The sequence below is a fragment of the Anolis carolinensis genome, chromosome 4 (genome assembly GCF_035594765.1).
Source record: "Anolis carolinensis isolate JA03-04 chromosome 4, rAnoCar3.1.pri, whole genome shotgun sequence".
Classification (NCBI taxonomy): domain Eukaryota; kingdom Metazoa; phylum Chordata; class Lepidosauria; order Squamata; family Dactyloidae; genus Anolis; species Anolis carolinensis.
In genome coordinates, this window is record NC_085844.1 from 79,156,824 (window position 1) to 79,177,122 (window position 20,299).

At 38.2% G+C, this 20,299-nt stretch overlaps 1 protein-coding gene and 1 long non-coding RNA gene across 17 annotated transcripts in view; one reads left to right on the top strand and one right to left on the bottom strand.

Moving 5' to 3' along the window:
* atxn1 (ataxin 1) overlaps positions 1–20,299 on the bottom strand; it is a 346,870-nt gene that overhangs the window by 13,104 nt on the left and 313,467 nt on the right. For all 16 annotated transcript variants that reach the window (XM_062980695.1, XM_016992935.2, XM_016992934.2 and 13 more), the window contains one exon: positions 6,865–8,902. In XM_062980695.1, coding sequence (XP_062836765.1) covers positions 6,865–8,748 — 1,884 coding nt within the window. In that variant the 5' untranslated portion in view covers positions 8,749–8,902. The remainder of the gene's footprint in view (positions 1–6,864; positions 8,903–20,299) is intronic.
* LOC103278576 (uncharacterized) lies at positions 5,484–18,657 on the top strand. Its single transcript, XR_506164.3, has 3 exons — positions 5,484–5,632; positions 7,024–7,152; positions 18,364–18,657. It is a non-coding gene; the product is annotated as an uncharacterized LOC103278576 (long non-coding RNA).

The window sequence follows — 20,299 nt, forward strand, 5'->3', positions numbered from 1 at the left end:
AGGAGAGAATACTTCTGGAACATGGCCACACAGCCCGAAAGACATACAACAACCCTGCAATCCATATCTAAGTATTGGCCATGCTGTGTTACTGCAACAGATTAGAGGCGGCTGCCCTTTGTCAAAAAGGAGGTTGCAATTTGGACAAAAATCACATTTTTTTCGAGGGGGGGGGGAATTTTGAGCCATGGATGGTGCAACTTGTGGATGCAGAATTTATGGGTATGGAGGCCTGACTGTAAATCCTATATGTAAATATGCAAATAAATAATGTGTTTTTCTGATTTCTTCACTTTCAGTGCTGAACTAATTTTTGTTTTCATTTTAAACATTTTTGTTTGGTTTAAGGGAGACTGCAATGGAGAATACAATGTCCTTAGTTTCACTGTGTTAAAGGGATTTATGTCTGGCATACTCATCATTTCAAAACTGCAGGAGGCAGGGGAAATGTTTACACTTTCTGTTCAAGGAGGCAGTGGCTTCAGGAATAGATAAACCAAGGACTTCCTGATTCATACTCTTAGTCATTATGTTTCAGAACTACTGTGCCTTTTACACAGAACTGGTTGCGTGTATCCATGCACTCAAATACCCATTTCAAACACAAGAGATTAAAAAAGAAAAAAAGCTATCTAGCCAGACAAAATTGGAAAAGATAACAACAGAAATCCTCACTATGAGAGTAGCTGCTACTACAGAGGAACATGACTGCTCTGGGAAAGGATCCAAATCCTGGAATCTACAGGAAACCTAAATTAAACCCACATTCTAATCGTATCTCTACGTGACTCTCTCTGAATTCTGGAAGTGTCCCTTGTGAGAAACACAGCTGGTGGATTATTTTAAGTACAATGATGTCAGCTAAATTTTGATAGGCTGCTGCATAAGGTGACACTTTAATGGGGGAGGTCATAGTCTTTCCTACCAGACGATGGCACTCTCCGCCTCTGAAAGAGAAATGGTGCCATTTTTAGCTACGCTGATGGTATCCCCCAGAGAGAGAAAATACACAGAGACACTTGCTTCTGCCGTACGCTACTGATGGCACATAGAGGACAACATTACGATTTTAACTGAGAACATTTACAGACATTAGGGTCCTAAAGGGAGCCATGTTGCCAGGCTTCAAGAGTAGGATTTTTTTTTGTTTCTTTGTAGATGAAAACCAGACTTTTCATGATATTTCCCAGACAAATTCCACCTGATTCCATGTGAAGAATTCCTCTCTCATGTCAAGACTTACAACAGCTCTATGATCAGGAACAGTTTTTCTCATTACTGCCTTTCGCTAACAACAAGAACCAATTTCCACAACTCTAAAAAGCAGAAGAATGTATCTCGTGGGGGGAAAAACCACAACCCAAGATAATATACTCTATGTCAGACTCTTCAGCATTAGAGGGCCTTAAATCTTTCAGCTTCAGCAACCAACTCTTCTCTCCTTTCTGATCAGAGATACCCTCAAAAACACTCTTCTTTCTGTTGTGTACTTTCCAGTGTGACATGTTATTTATTCCCTCTTCCCTATATATCTTCCTCTTTTTGTTTGCAAACACTTCACTCAAAAATGTATTCTATCTTCCTGCACTAACTCATCCCCTTGACCTGGCATATCTAATGCTTCTGTTTCCTCTTTCCTTAAGCACCTGTTTTTGTATTTTTCTCAAATCGCCAATTTGACCGACTGTACATTTCTTGAGATTAGCCCATCTTCCAGCATCTGACCCTTGTTGGCCCAGCTTTTTCCTGGCATTTTACTCCAACATAGTGTGTTCACCCAATTTCTATTCCTGTGGCCATTTCTGAGGATCAAATTTCTTGTGGATAATCTTTCACATAATAAACTGTGTGGAACCTACATGGCTGAAACACATGAACAACATAACTTCAATCATACTAACGCTGGAGAATTTTACTAAAGTGATCTGGCAAATGATTTTTGTAAGGTGATCTATGTAAAGTGCTCCAACTGGGTAAAGTGTGCTACTGAGTACAGTGTGCCAAGTGCTTAATATATACCCATGGGGGATAGAAATAGGACTATTTCAAAAACATTTGTTCTCAGTTCAAGCTAATTTCTTAAGCTACGTGACTGCTGCAGTCTGTTGTACTCAAATAAGTCGAAACCTGTTATATCACCTCCATTAGAATTATGAACATAAGTGACCTTGGATAGGTCATACAATTCAAACTCAGTTGTTCATTGATACAATGAGATTATGTCTGACTTTTTTCAACAAGTTACTATAGGAACAAATTAAAGAAACTGCAAGAACTTCTGATTATAGATGATAAGACCTATAGTAATAAGGATGACTATTAATGAACAAATGCTGCTTGCATACTACAGACTAGGAATATCTTAAGCATGTTTTCTATTTTTAATATCTCCCAACTCTGCCCCACTTTTTCATTTGCCTGACAAGTTTTGATGTCTGTGATGTAAAAGCCCTTTTTTGATCCCTTTTTAAAACACAATTAAGTCATCTGTCAATCAAACCTGCAACCATAAAAATGAACTAAGTGCAGGATGACTGCACTTAGATGTAATGGCAGTTACTATTTATTACGAGCAGGCACGAGCCACAATTATTTAGTGTATAACAGGAGAGGTGAAAAAGTTTCAATTCCTGGTTTGCACAAACCAAAGTTAAACTGTGATTTGGGATCCTGATGTGTGCAGATTTTGCCTTTCTCTTGCCGAACATATTCATCATCCACTTCCATCAATGGTTCATCCATATCTTAAAGTGATAAATGACGAAAGTCAAGATTTCATAATGCTGTAGGAGATATCTTTCATTATCTTCTTATTCTTCTATTACAAATTCCACCATTTCTACTGTCATGATAATCACTACAATATTTCTTAATGTTACTTCTATCACACTAACCTGACCCTAGTCTTCACTGTCAGTCTTCATCTGACTTGCAGAATTTTAAAGAATACATTGGTTAGTGCTAATAATAGGGTGAGCAAGTTAAGGCCCTTCAGATATTGTTGGATCGCAGTTCCTAGCAGCCCTAGACTGCAGTTTGCCCACCCTTGCTTTAGAAATATTAAGAAAAACGTTATGGGGAGTAATCACCTAAACAGTGTAATCATAACCCAAAGGCACAGAGTGAGAGGGAAGAATAATGTAAGGGAGAGAAAAGAAAAGCAACAAGACTGTAATGGCTAAACAAAGGACAAGGGAAAAAGAGAGACATAGACACAAAAGTAGTAGGTTGAACCATTCATTTTCTGAATAGGTCATTCCCTTTTCACACTACAAGCTATATTAAAATGTATCCAGACACAAAAGGAGAGCTGTCCAGAGACATCAATGGAGAAATCAATGATTTCAATATACAGTAGCGTCTCACTTATCCAACATTCGCTTATCCAACGTTCTGGATTATCCAACGCATTTTTGTAGTCAATGTTTTCAATACATCATGATATTTTGGTGCTAAATTCGTAAATACAGTAATTACTACATAGCATTACTGTGTATTGAACTACATTTTCTGTCAAATTTGTTGTATAACATGATGTATTGGTGCTTAATTTGTAAAATCATAACCTAATTTAATGTTTAATAGGCTTTTCCTTAATCTCTCCTTATTATCCAACATATTCGCTTATCCAACATTCTGCCGGCCCGTTTACGTTGGATAAGTGAGACTCTACTGTATCTGGGATTGGGCCTAAGAGAATCCATCTCACCGCACACGAGAAAATTGTTGAAATGGAGGGAGATTTTTTTTAAAAAAACCCACATACACACAGGGAAGGAGGGACCAGAATTCAGAATTGAAGCACTTTACATTTCAACATGGTGTAGCAGATCCCCTATTTGTCATATAAAACTATCATCCATTCTCTTCCTGCTTATAAACAATGAATAAAAATGTCAATGATGCTGTGATGCAATAACTGGAGATACTATCAACAATATATGGCTGCTAAATTTATCTCAGAGTATGCACTACATACATTTATAAAGCAGATGTGAAAAAAGGCATTCGATGTGTTTCATTGGTGGCTGAGCCACAAATGATTGGACAGTGCCAAACTAAGTGTTTAGAGTCAAGCATTTAATATATCAATCACAGAAAGATCACTAAAAGATCAATCTTTCTTCATATGTAATAGAAACAATTATAAATTATGTGCATAGTATGGGCATATTCAAGATTTGGAATGATTCGCCTTAACAGTTGCTGGAATGCAACCATAAGACACTTGGTATTTCGTTAAAAACGTAAGCAAACTCAAAGAGGTTCATTATATGCAAGCAGAATTTTTCTGGGTGTGTTTGCAATGGCATTGTTTTCCAGGAGGATTTCACTTTAATTCCTTTTGCAGTCCACTTTGACCCCCCCCCCCCCCCCCCCCATCCATCACACATACATATCTTGCCTTCACATCATGCTGAGATTTCTAGTTTAGGAAAATGCATAGAACTCACTGTCGCAGAGCTATCATACAGTAGGGAATTCCAAGAAATCTCACCAAACTACAAATTCAAATATTCTATAGGATGATGCTATTGTAATTAAAGTGCTATCAAATTGCTAGAGCTATGCAATGCTGATACATTTCAGGCTTCACTTCAACAAATTTGATGTGATGTTCTGTAAAGAGGGTGAAAGGAGCTTTAAGAAGTGATCACAACAAGAGAAGTAATCACAACACAACTAGATTAAAAGAGCATTAAAGGATTCAGTTTCATGTCTATTAAATGAAGAAAGAAGAACAAATTAGCATAGAGCTCTTGATGAACAGGTACAGTGGAAGTAAATAAAAGAAGAGATAGTAGAAGGAATGATCTGAATCAGTAAAAGCATTAGATGGCTGTCCAAACAAATTGTGGATGAGTTGTACCATTTTCTTAAAGAATCAAGAAACGACACACTAAAGCTAAAGCAATGGATGACAGACAAAAGCATGCAATGTAGACAGTGCTATCAACCAACATTTTCATTATGAAACAGAGAAAAAGGAAAACCTAATCTCAACACAAGAAAGTTTTGGCATATTAAGACACAGAAATGTGTGGTATTCCTTTCCCTTGGCATTTATAACTTACTTTGCACTGAAGTTTCAGTTGTTGTTACAGTGTATCTTTAAATCAAGTCTGATTTATGGGAATCCTATCTTATCACAGGGTTTTCGTGGCAAGATTTGTTCCCTCTGAGGCTGAGAGAGTAGGTTTTCAAGGCCGAGTATGGATTCAAACTCTGTTCTCCAGAGTTGAAATCCAACGTTCAAATCTCTACTATACCATACTACTCTCGAATTTTTTTTATCGCAGGAAACAATCTTAACAAAAATTACAGGTGGTCACATTGATTGATTAATTATATTGGAAAATTAAAGAAAAAAGAATGAATCAAAATGATGCTTATACCTTGTTGGAGTTTTTAAGTATGTCATTTCTTAAGTGAATATAAGTAAATGTAAGAATCAGGCCCAAGCATGCTGTGAGTAATGAAAATCAAGCCACCTGGTTAGTCTTACGTAATTTATAGCCAGGGTGGAACAGTTGTAAAGGTACTAAAGGAGTACAAAGCTTCTATTGTGGTTGAGGGTTGTTGTTGGAGAGAAAGCTGCAAAGTTCTAGAAGAAGGAGAAAGCTTTTTGCAAGTAAGAAAGCAACTGCTTGGGAATTTCTGGCAGAAAGGTTTGATAGGAGTTCCAGTATTCTGCTGTATTGCAAATATTTCTTTGTATAAAGTCATTTTCTACTACAAACACAATTGGTGTATGCCTACTCCTTAAACCAGAGATGGGGAGCTCATGTTGAGAAGGGGGTTGTTTCTCCTGCCCCCATATAGAACCCTTTTAATTACACTGCGACATACCTTTCTTAGAGGAGTGGAGCAATGTGTATCTCATGGCCTTTTTTGTGCTTACAGCAGTTGTTCCCAACTTTTGGTCCTATAGGTATTTTGGACTTCAGCTCCCACAAATACTAACAGCTGGTAAGATGGCTGAGATTTATGGGAGTTGAAGTCCAAAATAACTGGAGGATTGGGAACCACTGGCCTACAGGGTCCACTGTTTGCTCCCAAATATCCTCTGCCATGTGTGAAGAGCATGTTGACCCAAGGGTCAAAAACATTTTGTGAAATATTTCAATTTTTTCTGCCCCAAAATGCTCTCTGAGGAGTATGGGGAAATTTCTTCAAATTACACCCCCCCCCCCCAATATAGATGTGCTTTTTTGAAACAAGATGTGATTAGAATGTGATTATTGCTCACTTCCAGTTCTTAAAATGGTACTGGAAAACTCAAAAGAATGGTGAAAATGCCCCATGTGTCCCTTATGATCAATGTAGCCACTATTATAGTTGCCCATTCCTGTTTTATCAGGATGAAAGAACCTTTCTAAAGATAAATCTTTGAAGATTCCCCCAGACTTCTTTCCAGTAAAGGCATTGGGAATTACAAGCAGCTTTCCATGCCTTTTTGTTTATTCTTCACATCCAGTCAAAAGAGGTCTGGGAAACCAAAAGATTTACTCACTGCTGTGTAAAGTTGTATCAAGTTCTAAAACAAGTATTATGTGCTTTGGTTGCTTTTGACTGTGAGTCTAATGTAAATACAAATGTCAGCATGGCTTACAAGAGTTGCAGTCTAAAACATCAGAAGGATTCCAAGTTAGGGAATGCTGCAAAAAAGGTTATAGTTGTTAAGGCTGTTTAAATAACACATAGTGCATCATTTTGTTGCTGATATAATTTTTGGACAATCCCCTCAACATGGCAGTCATCAACACACTTTTTAGCCATTCAAGAACCAAAACTGTAACCAGGGCTATTTTGCCTACTTGGATAGTAACACTCTTCCCCCAGTCTCACCCCAATATTCATTACCTGTGCCCGGTGCTCTCCAACTGCAAACTGTATCATGGCAATGCCTGGGTTATGGCTATCATCAATCCTTTCCACGGTGCTGGAGTCTATTTTCAGGTCACAGCTAATTTCTGCACTCTGTATAAAGTCTTCTGTTTTTAAATCTTCTACTTTCTTTAGTTCCCCATTGGCCAACTGAATGATAGACCCTTTCATGAAGTAAGGAGGCAGTGTTGGAGGAGCAGTTGCCGAAGAAGGAACTGACTGGACCAAGGGAAGATGGATCTGAGCCTGCACCACGGCTGCCTGGTAAGCCTGCTGACTTGCGAGTGACTCGGCATTGAAATTCTCACTTTTTGGAATGGTGGTTGTGACAAACGTGTGAGGTACTGCCGCCAGCTGTGGAGATGATGTGGCCATAGAAGGTGGTACCCCTGATGAGTCAATATCTGCATTGCCTACTGGTATTAATAGGGGCTGGGTTCCAGGTATTACTAGGTGCTGTGGTAGACTTCCAGGATAACCAAAGGCTTGCTGTTGACTGCTCAGGTAGCCAATGACTGGTGGCTGAGTCCCTGTGTAGAAAGCCGCAGCTGGCAACCCAACGGGGAGGTGCTCTGAGGCGCTGTGGGTGGTCTGAATGACTGTGTGAGGCGACAAAGTGGCAACTGTTTTCACCCCTTCATGACCCATAGTCTGCTGTGGAGATAAAGCATAGGAGCGGTGGGCTGTTTTTCCTAAATGCAAGCTTCCCTTTTCATTGAGGACTGAAGGAGGTGTTTCTCGATTGCTGCCGTGCTGGATTTCCATGTCTGCAGTAGTTGTGTTATTGTTAGGGACAACCATAATAGAGGACCGGACACTGGAGGAATCCCGTGTAATATAATCAGTAGGACCCGAGTGGACAACCACATGCCTGGCCTCATAATGATGAGGAGATGGTTTATTGCCAGATTTGACAAGATTCACTTCTGAGGATGGCGAGAGGCCATACCGCCTACCCTTTTCTATTTCTCCATTCAGTATTTCTTTTGCTTGCATAGCCTGCAGCCGGCTGCTCTCAGACTTCTTGGTGGACTCCCTGGTGACAAAATGGCCACCTGAATCCGTGTATTGCACTACCACCTGGGAGGAGGGACCAAGAGCAAATGCGTGAGGAATCACCGTCTGGTGAGGATGCAGATGGACTGGGATGGCTGGAGGAGAAACATTTCTGACAGCACTCTGAGAGCTGGAAATGTGGACATATTGGTTTTGCTGGGTAGGTGGCGGAGACCCTGCTGTGATCAATCCAGGTGTCCTGACTAGATGTGGCTCAACCTTGTGCCCTTGCTGGCTTAGGTTGCTCATGTTGGCCAGCAAAGTGGAATATGCCTCCAGTTGAGAACGCTGGGATGGAGTGGTTGCAACAGCAGTGGCAGAGGCTGCTGTGCTGGTTGCAGAACTGGCTGTGGGGGAAATCAGTGGAGAAGGGATGAATCCGGCATATGGTCCACTATACTGGGGCCCAACAAACTGGAACGTGTGCTGCAGATGTGTGTACTGCACTGGGGAAACAGGTGTCCCTGCCTGTGAGAGTGCCGATGGATACACGGTGGGAAGTGTTGCAGTGGCTGGAACAGACCTCGGAGCACTAGGTGGGGAATAATCCATGCCTGTAGATAGTGATTTGTGTAAACCTATTCCCTGGTGTGATCCAGCCTCCACCAAGGTCCCTCCAGATCTGCTTCGCCCACTCACACTGCTCTGACTGCTGGTTGTACTTGAGAGCCATGTTAAGTTATCTGCACGGTGATTTTCACTGGCCAAAACTAATGGCTTCACATCAGAAGGCAGGCTGGTGGCAGGGATCTCTCGCTTCTTAGGTGGCAGGCTTTCATTGCTTCTCTCCTGGTTGGATTTCATGTTTCACCAGCCCCAGCCCTTTTCTTCTGTGGCTTCACTGCCTGGCTGGCTCTGGTTTCAGTCTGCTAAGTGGAAAGTCACATTTGATTTGTGAAGCGGATCCAGAGACTTCATGAGGAATCATCTCCGTGAGCACAAACCTCTGCAAGCATCTCTGGAATGAGATAGAAGGGAGGAAAAAGAAAAGGAGAAAAGAGAGAGAAGATATCAAAATACTAGCAATATTGAGGGAAGGGGAATCAAAAGGAAAAGTACTGTACTCAAAAATCAAGAACATTTATTTTATTTGGCTATTGTATTCATTTACTAAGTTTATAGTTACACAGTATGCCTCAGTTTCCACCAGGATGTGATTCCAAGACCCCCCTCCCCCCATGGATACCAAAATCCAAGGCACCCAAATCTCATTACATATAACAGCACAGTAAAATGGTGTCCTTTATAAAATGGCAAAACCAAGGTTCACTTTTTGGATTTTTAAAAAATATTTTCGAACAGTGGATTGTTGAATCTATGAATGTAGAACTTTTGAATAGAGAAGGACAACTGTATCATAAAAAGGAGTGTCATGTATCCTCCAATGTGCAATCTCATGCATTTTCCCTTGGAAACAAATCCCAGTGAGAGCAGTAACAATAATAATAAAACTTTATTTGTATTTCACCCTATCTCTCCGAAGTGGCTCAGGGCGGATTCCAATCACAAAAAGGCAAACATTAAATGACTAAAAACAACAACTAATACAAACATAATAGCTTACTTCTAAGTAATGATGTATAATATCAATTTGTCATTTTATCTGTTCTACATTTATACTCATAAGAAATTGACAAATGACTCTTGGTAAAGTATGTTTCCCCCTGTTTTCCTGTTATTCTCCCCACCCATGTCACCATCATGGAAGCAACTCTCATTGATGGTATTGGAAGGGGGGGGGGGGAGAGAATAGCCAATGAAAACAGGAAAAACTATTTTCATCCTTCAGCTCCCCCACAGTACCCATATTCCTTTCCTCAATTTCCGTTTAAAAGGTTTGCAGGTTACAAATGTACCCTCACTGGGGCAACATGTGACATATCAATAATCTGTCATCCTTTTTCTATCCGGATTGTTTTGACTACTGTGCATGCCCACTTTGCTACAGTTCTGACGGCCCATCTCTCCCCGATCTAAGGTCTACCAAATTTGCAGGAGAAGATAGGTACATAATTGATCAAGGCAGCACGAAAATGAATCATCCAGCGTCAAGTTATACATGGAACCAAATCCAATGCTTCTATTTAATTCTATACATTAACTTCCAACTTGCTTTCTGCTGTGGAAATCAATTCTAGAAATTCTCAGAATTAAACTCAAAAGATATGCTAACCCAACCTATCTGACAGTAACAAAACTAAGGGCTTGTTCCTATCAAAAGTTTACAAATATTATATAGTTCAAGAGTCGGGATTTTACAGGTGCTGAAAGTTTCCTTTGCCACTCACTCTTCTCCTCTGCTTTCTTTCCTCTTCTTTTTTGACTAGTTCACTAAAAGACTTTACAGGATATATTTTCAGATTCCTGCAATCCATATTTGCCCATGCAAATATGTAGCTCCAATCATATCGTGTTCCCTTGTTCCTTAGTAACCAATGAATTGTGAGTGGTAGCTGCTGGATGATTTGCTCCCTGTGCAGGAGAAGAGCATTTATAAATGAGCATTTATAAATGAGCATTTATAAGGAAGCTGCTCTGTATAAGGAAACAGCTTTAATAGACTTGGAGAGAAGGGGAGAAGAATTGTGTTATAAATTAGGATAGGAAGAGAGCTAACCAGCTGCAAAATTCAGATTTGAATGTACTTCCTGCCCTTATAGAATGGCTCTGCTTTCCCTAGTCTGACAGATTTTAAGTGTGGGATGGCAGAGAAAGGCTAGATCTCTCTCTGTTTGATAGGAATACCTTTGCGAATATAGGCATAATGTGGCAATAAGGGCCAGAAAGATCTTAGTACCTGAAGAACTTGTAAAACAAGGTGCCCCTTTGACCTAGACCATACATGTCAAATGCAAGGTCTGTGGGATGGACATGGCTGACAATATTTTATATGGCCTGTGAGGTTTTCAATGCCAGTCTTACAATTAGAAACAGTTCTTTGAAGGCAGCCATAAAGACTGATGTGGTCCTTGGTGAAAATGAGTTTGGCACCCCTGGTTTAGACCCAAGGAGCAGTGCTAGGAATACTTATCTGCGTTAACCTCTAAAACGGGTGGGAATTGTACAGACTGCATGCAACCCAGACTTTCTGTGGCTTCTGCCATGTCCTCTATCAATCTGTATGTCTCTAGAGTCTCTGGGGTATACTCCCATTAGATGCCTCCACCCATTCCGCTTTACTTTTGGAATCCCAGGAGTAACGTCAGGATCATCTTCGTTGTAATGGGTATCTTTCAACAGGTTCCTGTTCCATAATCCTGTTCTAAAGTACAAACAGGTTCATTAAAAAAATAATATCTATCTATCTCAGGGTATTAATTCTTCTATATCAACTGCAGAAAACTCAGTCTTTTATTTTCTGGTCAGAGAGTATCCATTCCTAGGATTTATTAGTGGATGTGATTTCCATGGAATGCCATACCTGGAACCTCATCTTTCTTAAAATCCCTTTAATTTAAACAGTAGAGCAGGATGAAGCATGGCTGGCAGTAGTACACACAGGAAAATGGCCTAGGATTAAAAAATAACCATTGCAACCCCCCCCCCCCCCCAAGTTTGGCATTTATTTATTTGGGTAGAATGTATTGTTTCAACTTAGCGGTAAGAAATATTTGAAGTGGCATATTTCACATAACCCAACGAATCCAACTTTAAAATTAACTCATCCTTTCCGGTCACAACTTCAGGGAGGAAAAAAATTGTACATCCATGTGATAGTTATAAAATTAAAAGACTACATGCTGGGCTTGTTTCAACTTGCTCATTAGCTGCTTGTATATGACCCATTTGGTTGATGTTTTATGATCTCTAATAGACACTTGATTCTATATATTCCTAAGTGGTCTTGTAGAGAATGAGAGCTGCTGATTCCAAAACATATGCTGCAATTCCACTCAAGAGTCTGAGATTGTGAGGGATGGCTCAGACTTCAACAATTTACCAGCTGTTGCAATCTGTGAGATATTCAAGGGATACTGTATTTTGTATCATGACTGTTGTGTGTTTTCAAGTTGTTTCCGACATGCTCTAAGGCATTAGCTCTCAACCTGTGGGTCCCCAGTTGTTTTGGCCTTCAACTCCCAGAAATCCCAACAGCTGGTAAAATGGCTGGGATTTCTGGGAGTTGTAGGCCAAAACACCTGAGGACCACACAGGTTGAGAACCACTGCTCTAAGGTGACCCTATCACTGGGTTTTTCAGAGGTTCATCCAGGGGGCTTTTATGGCTGAGCAGTAAATCAAACCCTATTCTCCAGAGTTGGAGCCCAAAGCTCAAACCACTACCCCTGCTGCCAATACCAGTCACGGTATAATAAGGATAACCGCCACAGATTATTATAAGAATTCACTAGGGGAAAAATGGACTTTGGAAGCAGACAAATAGTTAAGGTAATATAAAAGTTACAATAATGAAAGAGGATAATAGATTGAAATAGTTAAAAAACAAACGAACTAAAATATATCTTGGAACATGTATTTTCAGACAGTTTTTTGCTTACTTTAGTCAGTTACTGTTCTGATCTAGAACGATTATTTTAGTAAGCACTCAAGTACTAATGCCTGCTGGGTCAGCCTTTAATTTAAACAGCAAACAGCTAAAACGGTAAAGGTCACTTTCCCTTTATTTCTATTTTAGGGTATCATTATTATATTCAAGCCCTGCATTTGATGTGGTGGTGCACATATACCACATATGGCTAAAAATAAATAAAAACTCTACAGAACTTATTTTGCAGAATCACTGTTAATGAACTGTAGGTTACCAAATGTTTTCTATCTTTTACATCAAATTCTTACCACATAATGCAATATATTTCCATGACTATTTCGCTACATGAAACCAATGTTTTCCAAGCATACTGGTACACCCTGGGTGGCATACTGACATGAATTAATTTGAGGTCTGATCTCCGAGAAATGAAAGAGGAGGCAATTTTAAAGGGCAGTGTTAATTCAAATACCATGATTGATGATACATTCATAGTCAAGCAATGCCTCCAGTTTGGCCTTCTTTAACAACAACTTTTTGTAACCAGGCACTAAGATTCTTTCTCATAACCTGACCTTTTATTCTTATCATACGTATGTATGAGCAGCATGCTATATTATTTCCCTTCTATGAAGTGCAATGCAGTTTTCTCCATTGCAATGGTACTACTGGTGTATCTCAATCTGGTTGAGAAATTGATGCATCTAGCCCTTATTTATTGGCAACAATGACTCTACAATACTTTAGTATCTCAAGCTACCTGCCTCCTTAAATCATAGAAACAAGAGATCAAGTCCAGGGCATTTTAGTCATTTTAAGATATGCAGTGTTCCCTCACTTATTGCTGGGGTTAGATTCCAGGAGCACCTGCAATAAGTGAAAATCCGCTAAGTAGGGGCGCTATATTTATTTTAATATTTATACTTTATATAAATATATAAATTATATAAATATAATTTATATTTTAGTAATTATACACTATTTTAAGTCTTTATCAACCAATCGTGTGTTGATAAATCGCCTCCTCCTCCCGTTGCCACTTGGGCTCCTTTTCACTCCCTTTGACTTTTCCTTACTCCCTTCCTTAGGCTGTAAATTGTAATTTTTATGATTTATAATATTGTTTTAGAGTTTATTGAAAAACCACGAAACAGCGAATCCGCAAAAAGTGAACCGCGAAGTAGTGAGGGAACACTGTGCTCTGTTTTAAAATTACAGCTTCTTTCAATGATATTTCTAAATCTGGTAACACTGATCCAAGCTGATCAATGAACCCATATATGAGACCAAAATGGCAGAATCTTGAGATTTTGAAGGATCCTGTAGGATTCTTACAGGAAGAATCTTTCATGTGTTTAAGACAGAGATGTTAAGACTCCTTCCCAAAATACAGTTCTACCTTCATAACATAAATGTCTTCAGTCTCAAGCTACTCAGATGCTCTGAAATCTACAGCTCCCAAATTTTTCTGGAGCCCAGATTGACTGCCGGTGGAAGGGGGCACTCTTCCCTGGTTTTCAAGATTGCTGTTTGCCATTAGGAAATGGTTTACCAGCTAATAATGGCAGGTGAACAGCAATTCTGGTGGACATTGTTAGAATGTAAGAGCATACCGAGATATATGTGTGTTTGAAGTAAATTGTGCATGTTCATATATGTCTCTATGGTCTTCAATGCTGGATTGGGCCTTCGGGATAAAAAAAACCCCTTTTTAGAAAAATTCCAATGGACATCAAACCTACATTGTTCTTACTGTCATTAACAATGAAATTATTTTCATTGAATAGCAAGTGGCTTAGGCTATATTTCAAAGGAAGGAATTGGCAAAAGCAGCTCTGAGTATTCATTGCCTGAGAAAACCCTATGAAAATCTTGGGGTCACCATAGCTAATTTCAAGGCATATAAAACATACACTCCCCTTTGGGATATTTTGAACATTAGGTCTTTGGTTGAAAGTTTTTCTAATTTTGTCACAACTTCGTGGTGTAGTATGGAATGAGATCAGAATTGGGGGGGGGGCGTGGAGGGTGGAATGGGACCTGCAAACTTCTGGACTTTCCTATTGGGGGACCTTGGACGTGGAGGCAACCGAGCACAAATGCAGCCCAGGGGCTAGACTAGGACTGACCTCACTCCCGAGTGGCAGGGAAATCACACCATGGCAATGTCGAAATTGGACGTGTTCAAGGTGGTATGGCCGTAGGCACCATGGCGATGTGCCTATGTGGAATCCCACCCACCCCCTCAGCAATGGCAGGCATACTAAACAGGGAGGAGATATCTCAAATGACAGACAGGCTGTTTGATACTGGGATCTCTGCCATGCCATCACTATTTCAGTAGTACATAATAAAGTTTCACTCTTTTTTCTTCCAATGATTGGTCTGTTTCTTGGCTCGCTGTACAGCTTCATTTCACCAAACCCACAAAATGAAATACGATGAAATGATGGTTATTACCACTAAATATCTTCTGGAATGGAATGAGAATTTAAGACAACTGTATGTTGGAGTAAGAAAAGGCAGAAGACAAAAATCCATTTGCTGTGTGGAACCACATTCCTGTTCCTCTTCTGTACTTAATGATTTATTAATTGTTAATTGGCATGGATAGCTTTAGTTAGAATATTGGTTCCTTCCCAAATTCTTCTTCTATTCCGTTATAAAGTTTTCAGTCTCATTTAAACAAATGAGCACCCTAGCAATAATATTACATTTGCTATAATTACATTACTGCCCTTCTCCATACAACTGAGAGCATGCGTTTTTTTAGGACAAGAAGGTAAATAGAACAAGAAAAACTACAGCTAGGACTTTGGTATCTTTGTTAGCTAGCATACACTGAACATTGTGGTGTGTCTAACCAGCCAGTGTCCATTGGCAGTCTGCCTACACTTACTCAAATTCCTGGAAAGCCTCAAGGCAAAAAGAAAAAATAGGAAAAAAAACTGGACGAGTCAGCATCTAAGTCCACAACTGCTATAAACACAGTAGGAAGAAAGTTCATTGCATTTTCAGTGCAATTCTGAAGAACCCTAAATATGAAATGGCTCCGTTTTTTGTTTTTTTTTTAAAAAAAGAAAAACAAATGCAGGCACTTTTAAACCATCTTCACTGAATGTTAACCAATTTTTTTCACTCATTCAAAAAACAAGCTCTAAAGAAGCAACAAGAGCAACTTCACCTCCCACATATACCCAACTGTCTTTACAAGATGGTGTATTATTTGTCTTCCAAGGGTACTATATACAATCTGATTCTAAGCAAATGTATTTGACAATAAATTTCATCATATCAACTGTAAGCACTGCATGAGATTGCAACCGTGCACCTTTTCTAACCAAAGCTGATGTTAATTACATGGCTATATCAGAATTTATTTAAGAAGCAAACAGAGCAATTCAGAAACTTTGTGCATTTCCCTGCTCCTGCTTGACAGTTGTGCAAGATTTTCCCAATCTTAACATTTGCATGCAACATTAATATTCTCACTTGTGAACAGCTACATAATAATGTGCTGGTTTGTTTGCTGGACACTGGGAGACCAGGGTTTGAATCCCTGCTTAGCCATAAAAACCACTGGATATCTTGGACAAGACATATTCTCTCAACTTCAGATGAAGGCAAGGGCAAACCCCATCTAATATAGATTCTGCCAAGAAAACCCTTTGATAGGTTCACCTTATAGTCATTGTTAAGTCAGAAATAACTTGAACAACAACAACAGCTTTGCTATATAACAAAAATACCAAATGTTACTATATGTGTGTGTTGATGTGTTTTAATTGTTTTATATTGTGATTATAATTTTAGTTTCAGTTATATTATATTGATAGTTACCTTAAGACTTATGAGTGGTGGAAAGGTCTGATACAAATTTAATAAAGCAATTAATAAGCAAGCTATATAGCTCTCTAGAAAGTAGGAAGTAACAGGAATGTCTTTGAGCTCACTGGAGGAAGGGTGAAAAATAAGCCGCTTGGATGAGGTTCAGTTGCATACTTCTTTGGATTCAATGGATAGAAACAAATAAATAATCACTATTAATCATCACCCACAAGCTACGTTATCAAGTTGTAGGCCAAAACAACTGAAGGACCCTAGGTTGGGGAAAACTGTACTGAATCATGATAGGATTAACTTTAATTTTCCATGTACTTATTCCCTTCTACTGTTGAAAACAGCTCTGAGTCTAGATTTACTAATTTGGTTGCTTCAGGTAAAAGCAAGAAAGGAGCAGGAAAGAAAATATTCAAATTGTCCCATAAAAACTAACAACTTTAGGATCATAGTTATTTAGGGGAGCACAATAGGAGCACAAATATTCAAAACTTTGACTGTTCTGGTGGACACACTTCTCAAAACCTCTTTAAAAAGTATAACACATAGCAGAAGGTCCTATTAAGATTCTTTGTAAACCCTGTTCAAATCATGCAAGTTATATTTACAAGCAAGATTTGACTAAGTGGCTTCAGATAGGATTAGGTTTAGAATCTCTCTTTATTTATCATGGTTAATTTCTATTAAAAAAGAATCAGAAATGAACCAAAGATTATAACTATAAGACGTTTAACGCTATTGCAATAAAGCATTGCATGTTTCTATTTCCAGCAGAAGAAAAGAAAAATCTTTAGTAACCTCACTCTATGGATACAGCAGATAAGAACAGTGGTGGGACCAGTTAAATTAAGACAGTGTGGGTTTACAAGACATCGCTTCATAGTACAATTTACGCAAAGTTAAATATAGTAGTATCAAGATTACTAGTTATATGATTCATCTCTACCAGAAAACAGTAACAGATGTCTTAATATTTAATGCATGAAACTACTTTGAAGCATATGACTCAAAACATAGGCCAAAAGTGCAATCTGCTTAGAGCAAGGTTCTTAGATGAATGCAAGTTTGCTCCTGAATCTCCCATGTGCAAATTCACATTTATCTAAGAAACTTGCTCACTGTATATAGCTGTTTAAATGTCTCAGGTTGTAACGCAAAATATTGCATCTGCACTCAGAACTGCCATAAGCCCAATCAAACCAACCAATAAGAAGAAAGGGACAACATGTTGTATCTAATGGGATATCAGAGAATATAAGTGCTCTGTGCACAGATCAGAGTTTCTATATATTCATAAAAAGTGTCCCGAAAATCTCTTAAAGTCAATTCAGACAACTTGTATGTGCATGTGCGCATGCATGTAGGAAAAAATATAAAACAAAGTTCTTGCATTTCATTACATCCAGTCTTCTGCATCCACAGATTTAGCCATCACAGATTCAACCATCCGTGGCTTGAAAGCATTAAAAAACCCAAAAGACAAACCATTGAATATCATGGGATTTGAGCATCCACAGATTTTAGTATCCACAGTAAATAATGGAATGAAATCCCAGTGAATATCAAGGGCTCACTGTATTCAGAAAGCTTCTATCTTAAGATAGCATTGACTTACAATCCTTTTAAACTTTCTAAAAATGATGTTCATGCTAATTTCTATCACTCTTGTGAATGTAAAAATGACAACAAAAGCATAATGAGGTTTTAAAAATGTGTAATCATAACACTATTTCCATCCTCATGGGGGAAGATATGATATACCCTATGGCCCTTGAGATGCCTTCCTAAGAACTATACACTGCTTTTTAAAAATATAATAAATTTAAAAGGGCCGCTGTATAGGCTGAGTCATTAGGAATAAATCCAAAACCTCAAGAAGGACAAACATTTATTGGGACAAAGCAAAATACCCCTTTATGATATTTCTACTGGTTTTATCAAATTATTAATCTTCTATATATTTAACTGTAATAAAACTAATATTTATTCTCCTAGGATATAAAAATAAATCTACTTTAAAGAAAAACAAAGGAAACAAATCCAAGTTTGTTTGTTTTTTAATGACTATACATGGCAACGTTTTCTTTCCAGATACAATGTCCATCTTGGAAAATTATTTTGGAAATCTTTCAAAGTAGTTTTTGGACACCAGTAAATGGGCAGAGGACAGCTATGTACATCAAGCAGTTTTTCAAAGGTATATTTATTTATTTATTTATTTCAATTATTTATACCCCGCCCTTCTCACCCGAGGGGACTCAGGGCGGCTTACAAGTGGCAATTGATGCTGTTACACTGTTATACAATGAACTAAAACGTGAAAACAGTTAAAACAGTCATAAAATACAATATACAAAGTTTAAAGCAATGTAAAGTGCTTATGCCATTCATCCACCAGACCTTATACAAGAGCCTTAATTCAGACCGTGTCAAAGCCAACACATGCTAGTTTTGTAATAAGTCCTTTTTCCTTTTCCTTTTTCAATTTTCTTTTTCAAAGGTGAACAATGTATTTTGAAGCTCAAAGGCCACACAAAATGGCCTTAACATTTTTAAAGCAGATAAGAGTTTCTGTCTAATAGACCTCAGTGTATGAAGCAGCCTTTCACAACTGCATGAACCTCTACACACATTCTGTGAAATTCAAACAAGAGAACAGTACAAAATATTATCTATGAAAATTAAGAGTGATAAATTACAAACAAAACCCAATCTTCTGTTCCTTGCACATAATGGAGAATTTTAATGGGGTTGAGCTTCCCTTATCCAAAATTCCAAAATCCTCCAAAACTGTCCACACAGGTGGCTGAGATAGTGACAGTTTTACTTTCTTATGCTTCAGTGTAAACAAACTTTGTTTCATGTACAACATTAATAAAATACTGTATAAAATTACCTTTAGGCTATGTATATACGAAACATAAATAAAATTTGTGTTTAGACTTGGGTGCCATTTCTAAGCTAAGGTATCTCATTATGTACTTATATTTGAATGCAGATATTCCAACATCTGAAAAAAATCAAAAGTCCAAAACACTTCTGATCCTAAGTATTTCTGATAAGGGATACTCAACCTATAATTACACTGTTATTATCCACTTATATGGTCTTATTGAAGTCCAGATTATCTGCTTTGAACTGGATTATATGAGTTTGATTGCCATATAATCCAGTTCAAAGCAGACAATTTGGATTTTATGTGGCAGTGTAAATCCAGCCTCAAAATTGGGGCTGATTAATTGACACTCCTACCACTTAATTAAGTCATGACAAAGTCACTCTGAGTTGATATCAATATATAAGCAGGGCTAAATCAGGATCCAACTCAGTTGGGATTTTTCTTATTTTAATCATAAACTTTATTGAGACATTTTAAAACTAATATGCAATTCTCTCTTGTGGAAAATAAAAAGTACAGATAATATGTTATTTACATTCCAATTCATTTGCATAACGTTCTTCTAATGATGCCTATCATGTAGAGACTTTTCTTTGGTGATAATTATGTTACAGATTGCCCTTAGAAGTATGTAAACAAGCATATGGACATATATACAAAGAAGAAAGTCAAAGGCATGGCAATAGCCATTTCACTTTGAACTACTAATGGGTTACGGTTGATGAGATTAAATATGAAACTCTATGAAAATGACAGAAAATAGGCTGTAATTCTATAGCACAATTCCTTGGTAGTAATGTATAGGTCTTTAAGCTTCTTGTAGAGAGGTTAGATCCTAACACTAATAAATCACTGTTCTTCCACTGTAATCTACAAGAGGAAGTGCAACTGATTTCCCATATTATTGAAGATAATTGTACTTTTCACTGGGTGTGATATGGCGTACTTCCTGGAGTTAGAGAAGGTGAAGGTTCACAAGAGCAGTCATTAAGAAAAATAGATATTCTGAACAATGTTTTAAAAATGTATTTAAGGGAGCACAAAATGCATACTTATTTAAGCACAATTGCTAATTATAATGCATGAAACATCAAAAACTTGCTTTTGACTACAAGTGTTGATTGAAAG